We start from the raw sequence: 7,723 nt of genomic DNA on the forward strand, positions 1-7,723 counted from the left end.
TCTATTATTAATGTGGAAATAATAAAAGACTAAAATACCCTTATTTAATTATAACTCAATATCCCATTTCAACTAAAACGTAAAATTCAACTTAAAAAAAAATTCTCCATTTCTACGATTCTACCTCTGCTAATCCCATGAGATTTTGCTAATCCCACAATTATTTGCTAGTCCCACAAAATTTACACTTATCTTCCTTCCTAGCTAAGGTAATTTATATGTATAATTTCGTTTGTATTTTTTTATATCATATTTTTTTAATATAAATATACGGAGTATATACTGTTTCGTTCTTTTTCTTTTGGGGGGGGGGGGGGGGGGGGTGGGTCCGTGGGTGGGGTTGGGGATACTGTTGACCATTATAATTCTTACTCGGGGTACTTTTGACCCCCCAAAACACATCCCGACACCATGATACGCCCATGAATAAACGTTCCGTACATTGGTAAAATATGGAAATTTTATTTTGTGTGATTGTTCATCTATAAATTAGATATTGTGGAAAAAGAAAAATTACAGCACATACCTCAAAAAGTCATCATAGTGCACTTCATTAATGTCCATAAATTGATTATATACTCCCTCCGGTTTCAATTATCTGCAACATTTGCCAAAAATGGAAGCTTCCTATTATCTGCAACAAATTATTTTATTTCTATTTGTAGTAAATTTTTTTTTGTTAAAAGACATTTTTGCCCTTATTTTTTGTGTTTTAAACTTGTTTAACATTTTTTAAGTACACACACACACTTTAATGACTCCCACCAAAAATTTATCCCCTTAAACCTTCTGATTTCTAAACCCTTTCAACTCCCAACCACCACATTCATTGATCTTCATTGAAGATGTATCGATTTTGCTGCTCTCATTCATCACATCTGGAGAATTCTCCAGAAATATTCATAACCCTTCCCCCTTCCTTTCATTTTCGTCACTCTCTCTCCTGTTTTCTCTCGTCTCTCTCTTCTGTGAAACCCTAATTCCATTTTTATTTCTTCTCTCTCTGTAACTATGGACGGAAACGGCGATGAGTCCCCTAAAAACACCACCCCATAACGTAGATCTGACGGTTCTACGCTGTACAAGTTACAGCGAGGTAGTGGTATTGCGAAGCCTGTTCGCCGTTGCACAGCTTTTTTCCGCCGTTACACTCGAGGGAAGATCGGAGCGAAATTGAGCGAGTACACTTCCAGTGATGAAGATGAGGAGAAGAGGGGTGCTAACCAGGGTGGAAGAGTTCCAGATCTGGCCGGAATGGGTCCCGTTATTACTGCGGAGGGTGTTGGTGGGCCTTCAAACGCGGTTGATGTGGTGTCGGAGTCCTCTGTTGACTCTGAGGTGGTAGAGGTTGTAGTTCCTCAACCCCCTATTGAGGTGGTGGTGATTCCTGACTCACCAGTGCCTGGGGGGAGGGTTTTGCCTGAGTCCCTTAGGTCTCCTGCCTCTTCCAGCAGCTCGAGTGGGAGGAAAAGAGTGAGATATGTCTTCACTCCGGACTACAAGGACTGGGACCCTTGCTATATGGCTTACCTTAGGGACAAGTACCCTAATGACTTCCCCCCCAACAACTGATCAACGCAGCGTAACTATTTCTTAACCCTAATTTATTGTTTTGATTTGTTGATTATGCTGGTTGAATTTGAAATGGGTTTGCTTACCCTGTGCTCTGTTATTTAGTTTGGCAGTGTTGTGTTAAGTTGTTATGTTGGTGTTGCTGGTTGATTGTGAGAAGGGTTTTATTACCCTGTTGGTTATTTATGCTGGTTATTGTTTGTTCATGACATGTGTGTGCTACTGTGACTTGCCGCATATGCTGCTTTTGTGACTTGCCTATGACTGTGTACCCACTGCTTTTGTCCTGGTTCATTTCTGCCTCTATAATGGATTGATGTATGATGAGGCATGTGCTGGTGGCCAATGAGTCCCCAATTGGATGTGTTTGAGAGTTCTTGCTAGTCTATGCCTCTGGATGTGAGATTGAGTCCCTCAATCAGTGTTGTGTGATTGAGTCCCTCTGTATGTGTGTGTGATAATTCCAAATGATGAAGGGACTCAGTTTGACTGGGATGTGTAGAGTGCTTTAGCTCCAACAACTGTCTAGCACAGGTGTTGTTGAGGTAACATCCTACAACTTCTCAATGCTAAAAAACAACCCAATCTGATGGAATATAAGTGCAACTTTGTTTATCATTAGTTCCTTGTTATGATTACAAAAGATGTTAAGTCACAAAGTCCCCTGTAGCCTAATCATTCATTACATGACTGCCTTAGAATAAAGACAAGTTTTCTACCAAAAGACACATAACCAAACCATAATAAGCAACAATTAAAAACAAAAGCTTACTGTGACAAAAACAATGGTTTTGGCTCTTGTTTGGTTATGTGTGGAAGTCATGCATCCCTTGAATGATTGTCCCTATCTTCTGCCCCTAGTCTGCATCCACCTCATTTTGAGTCTGATCTGGGAAATCCTGGTTGACTGGAATGAAAAGTGTGTTTAGGTATGCAACTGCTTGTTGAATGAGTCCCCTGTCACATTCCAAAATGTTAGGAAGTAGGCCTAATGCTTCTAATCTCTGTTTGCCCATATGTGGTGGGTTGAAATTGTTGCCCCCTTCCTTTTCCAGAATCTTCATCATCACCCCTTGAAGAGTTATCCACGTGTACTTGTTAAGTATTGGATCAAACCACTCATAAGCCTCATACACTTTGTCAATGAGTTCATCTAATGTTGCGGGAAAGGACTGATATTGCAGAGATTGTATGACCTTGAAAAGACCCAAATCCAAAACATTTAGGTCTGGTGATTGTGCTGGTTGAAACACCATTTGAATGTTGAACCCATCAGAAGTGCAGGCTGCAATGAATTCCTCATCCATTGGAATTTGGTGTGGCCTAGCATTATCCCACTGGATGAATATGTCCTTAGGAAGACTAGGATGCCATTGTCTCTTGATTGCTGGAATTATGTTTTGGAGAAGCATTTTTCTGATTTCTTCTTTGTTCACACTTTCCACAACCTTAGTTTCCATGACACCTGCATCCCTGTTTTTACTCTTCTTTTTTGCTCTCTGTTGGTAAGTGAATGGAAATATGCCAAACTTGCCATCATGCAACATTTGCCCATTACAGTCATACAAGGGTTTACCTATGACCCCCATGAACATGGCTTTAACTTTGTATCTCTTTGACTGTTGGCATCTATAGGGATTTTCTTCCTTTGGTAGCAAATAAAACCTCCTTGTCTCAGGGTTCATATAGAACCATTTCTCATCTATGTGTATGTGTTGTTGCATGTCCATGAAAGTTGGGTTACCAACTGCTGGAATAGGGTGAATATGGTCCAGTGCCCACTTCAGCCTTGCCACTTTATGGTTAGATGTCAGTGCTGGATGATTTGCTGCTGTGTGTGTTCTTAACCTTCCCTTTTTCTTCAGCTTATGAAGAAAGGAGTGTGAAATTTTAAGGGCTGATGCATAACTCCTCTATGTTGTCCTTTTATACAGTGGCACAGACTGCAAGAACTCATCAGTGATCTCCTTTGGTTTTGGACCAGTTTTACCAAGTTTTTTGCTTCTGACATCAATAACATTGCCTTCTGCTATACTTTGCTTTACAAATTTCCATAGCCTAAGTGCTGTACTTCTGTGAACCCCATACCTTCTCCCCATGTCAAACAGAAATCCCCTTTTAAGTTCCCCTGCATGCATGTTCAGTAGAATGTCATCAACCATTTTTCTTTTTGTTTGGACTGTTAATTGCTGTCTGCTTGTTGCTTGCTGTTGTGGTACTTCATCCTCTTCACTGTTGTGGTCCTGTTCTTCTTCACTGCTGTCAGCATCAGCATCATAGTCCATGAACTCTTCATCACTTATGTACTGAAATGGTCCCTCATTTAGGATTTGTTCAATATCAAAAAAATCCTGATGAAAATGCTGTTCCATTTGGTTGGATACCTTTTTTTTTTTGTTTTGGTTTTCCTGCAGATTTGAAGGAAGGTGATGATGTTTTTTGTGGTTGCTCGAACTTTTTGGTGAAGTGCTGCTGGAAGCAGAACCGATATGCTGCCCTTTAGTTTAGGACTAATGTTAGAGTAGGCAGTAAATATTTTGGACTAATTAAACTTGTATGTAATGGGGTTTTTTTTTGTGAACAAACTTAATTTCTGATGTTGGAAGCCATGGTGGCTTAATGATTTGTAATGAATGAACTGTAATGGTTGCTGCCTTCTTATATGCAGCAGATTTAGGGAACAAATGGTGTTGTTTGAAATTTGAATGGTTTTCAAATTTGGACCAAAATTTAAAAATTTTGAACTTTGGGAGGAAATGTGAAAATTTTAAATTTTCACACCAAAAAAATAGAGGGAACACTACTTTCCCTCTTCCCTTTGGTGACAGATTCCCACCCAAAAAAAAAAAGGCCCACCTTCTCTCTCCTATTTCCCACCCAATTGAATACAATAACAATATTTAGTCACATGCATGACTTTCTCTCTCCAATTTCCCTCCTTTTTCCCACCTTAATTAAACACCCTAACATCTCATTAAAATCCCTTAAAAGTTTTGCCTAGGAGTCCGTAAAAGTCTCTTTTGTTGCAGATAATTGAGACCGGAGGGAGTAGTTAGGAGACTAAAGGATTAAATTAAAACAAGGTTGAAATTAGAAAATATTACTCTTACCTCTGTTGTTTTTAGGTAAAAATTGTCACTGCTAGTCTGTTTACTCCCTCGTCCTCTCCCAAAAATCAAACTCCAGAAGCCTTTTCTCCATTTCCTCTCTCCTCCTCTGCTCAACAATGGCTCCGACCTTCATATTGCCCCCAAATATCCACTCCGTCGACGAAGAAAACGAAGAACTAATGCACAATTTAGCTTCTTCTCTTTCATTGAAGCAGCTTCTGGGTAAGATATTTTTCCAATCATCGACTATCAATTTCATAATCTAGGGTTTGTCGTTAATTCATTTTTCAGTTTAGCCATTTTAGGGTTCTTCTAAAGCGGAAGCGAATTGTGATTAAAAGCAGTGGCGACGCTTATTTGTATTAAAATAATTTCTGCATTTTAATGGTTTGACGGTTAATTTTACGGAATTGTGTTGATTAATCAAAATGAACAATTTAATTTTAGCTTTTACATGTTTGTGATGCTCTGACTATTGAGGATGATCAAATCTAGCAGGATGGTATAGTTAATTTACACTGCTAGACGAATTACTTCATTTGAGAACACTCTCTTTAATCTCTTTGAGAAGAAAAGGATTTTAATTGTTTGGAGGATCAGTATTGCATTATTATTAGGTTGAATATTGCTACAATTAACTAAGTTGAAACTTGGATGTTGTAATTATTCTCAGTGATCCCGCTATTTTAAGAACCGTTAATCATGGTGGTATATTTTATATCTAACTCTAAGATTTCCAGTTGGTTTCCTGAATTCAGACATTTGTAACTTGTTAATTCGGTGTTATCGAACTCTGCACGTTAATTATTACACCATATATCAAGCAAGTATCTAATGCCTATCAAAAATGAATTGTAGGTCTATCAGTCTATGTGTTTGTAGAGTCTGATGAGTTTAGGTCCCTTCTTGTGCCTCTTCAAGAAGTAGCCAAGAAATTTAAGTCGAAGGTATCATTCATTTTCTCTGTCTCTTAATTTTAAACATTTAAGTTGATTTATTGAGCTTTGTTGGTGCAGATAATGTTCATATATGTGGACATAACTGAGGAGAAACTAGCAAAATGTTTCCTGACTCTGCTTGGACTAGAAGATTCTCAGAAAATTATTGTAAGTTTCATGTTGTTTCGTTCGTTGTAATATATTTTCAAGTTAGATTCATATTGCCTTGCCTATTGTTTACCTGATTATGTAATTCTTACTTGAGCATAATTGGCCTTTGTTACTGATAGGTTGCTGCTTTTGATAGTAAGATTAGCACAAAGTATATGTTGGAATCAGAATTTACTACGAGGAAACTAGACGTAAGTATAATCATTGTTTACTATAATTATTTACTCCGCAAATAATTTGGGTAGATTAGCATATAATTTCTTTTCTGGCATGATGTAGGATTTTTGCTCTGTACTATTGGATGGGACTGTTCCAACGTATTATAAGTCACAGACTATACCTGATAGGCTGATAATGTGAGATTTTCCACATCTTTTTTATTTTGGTTATTTCAGCTCTTTACATATTGTTACCTTATTTCAGCTCTGTTGAACCAACTGCATTGGCAACTTTAGCAGAGCGTGTTGTTGCAATAACTTTACTGCCATCTGCACCACACTCGAGCAACCTTAGCAGATCCAACCAATTATTCCGTTCATCATCCCATATGTCGTCTAAGACAAGAAGAAATTTCTTATCTTTTAACGATGCTTGGTTGCTCGATTCAATTTGATCTACTTAGAGTTCTCTGGTATCCTTAAAACCCAAGGACTGGCAAACTGTTCTCAGAACTTGGTTCTGATTATTAACCTCAGGTACACAAGCCCAAGCAGCAAGATCAAAATGTTTCCGAACATTCTCATCATTATAAACGAGTTGAGCAAGAGTAGTTTTACCAAGACCCCCAAACCCCACGATTGAGATTACAGAAACCCTTTTCCCATCATCATCAAAAAGCATTTCAGTAATAATCTTTTTGTCATTTTCTCTACCAATAACATCATCTTCTCTCACATGAGATCCTCTTTCCCTATTCCTTACATAGCGAGCCCTTAGTGGTTGTGGTTCATCGCCATGATAAACGTTCAATTTTAAGTTAGCAATGCCAATATCTGAATTGATTTTATCAAGCTGCTGTCTAATAGACTTGATTTGTCGAGATATTTTCCAATCAAAACGAAGATTTTTGCCAGACCTCGAGAAAGAAACACAAACCTGCTTGTTGACATCTATCCGCTGTTTCTGGCGGTCGACAGTGAGAACATCATCAAACATATCATCAGCTTGGTAAAGCACAACCCTCAGCCTCCGAAGCCACTCTTTGAAGGTGTCACTGCGCTCCTCTTCTTGGTGCCTCTCCGCATCGCGAACTCGAGCTCTGATCACCTTTAAGGTGTCCTCTAGCTTTTCCAAATCGTCTCGTGCACCCCAGCATGATGCAGCCTCTTTTACAGCTGATTTTCCCAGATTTGTCAAGGCGTTACCAATAAGCCGGAAATCACTCCCTCTGCCATTTTTTCTACTCCTTTCTTTCTTTCTTTTTTTTTTTTTTTTTTTTTTTTTTTTTTTTTTTTTTTTTGTTTGTTAAAATCTCTCCTTCTGTAAGTTGTGAGTTGTGAATGGTGAATGAATTATGGAGTGGACATAATGTTTAAACTCTAAATGAATGCTCACTAGTCAATAGGCATTAGGCAGTGTGTGAAACCAACAATGTACGGAGCAACAACCAGTAAATGAATTATTGTCCTGTGTTTGAATTTTCAAACTATCAATAGTGAATTACTTCGAGTACTATTTTTTTTACCATTGTGAATGGGGATGGGGCCAAAACAAATTATGGGGTAAAACCAGACCTGGCAATCCTGACCCAGACCCGTTGACCCGACCCATGACCCAAAAATATTGACCCGAAACTCGAAATTGACCCGATCCGACCCACACCCGAACCCGAAAATGGAGTTGACCCAAAGTTGACCCGACACCCGAAGTTGACCCAACCCGAAATTGACCCAAAGTGTTTGACCCGAATAGACCCGATACCCGAAATTGACC

The 7,723-nt window shown here is 38.6% G+C and overlaps 1 protein-coding gene across 1 annotated transcript; it reads left to right on the top strand.

The window, feature by feature from the left end:
* The first annotated feature begins 5,540 nt into the window (after window positions 1–5,540).
* On the top strand, window positions 5,541–6,199 carry LOC145570294 (protein disulfide isomerase-like 1-6). Its single transcript, XM_081629331.1, has 4 exons — window positions 5,541–5,629; window positions 5,699–5,788; window positions 5,911–5,982; window positions 6,071–6,199. Exons 2-4 carry the CDS (start codon window positions 5,702–5,704, stop codon window positions 6,149–6,151), a joined length of 240 nt encoding a protein of 79 aa, XP_081485457.1. The 5' UTR covers window positions 5,541–5,629; window positions 5,699–5,701; the 3' UTR covers window positions 6,152–6,199.
* The last annotated feature ends 1,524 nt before the right edge of the window (window positions 6,200–7,723 follow it).

Source organism: Chenopodium album, chromosome 12, assembly GCF_948465745.1.
Source record: "Chenopodium album chromosome 12, dcCheAlbu1.1, whole genome shotgun sequence".
NCBI lineage: Eukaryota > Viridiplantae > Streptophyta > Magnoliopsida > Caryophyllales > Amaranthaceae > Chenopodium > Chenopodium album.

Bases quoted from the DNA above. Each gene is read 5' to 3' on its own strand.
- LOC145570294 (XM_081629331.1), top strand. From the start codon at position 5,702: ATGTTCATATATGTGGACATAACTGAGGAGAAACTAGCAAAATGTTTC. The intron at 5,789-5,910 runs GTAAGTTTCATG...TGTTACTGATAG, and splicing joins AAGATTCTCAGAAAATTATT to GTTGCTGCTTTTGATAGTAA. The intron at 5,983-6,070 runs GTAAGTATAATC...GGCATGATGTAG, and splicing joins TTACTACGAGGAAACTAGAC to GATTTTTGCTCTGTACTATT.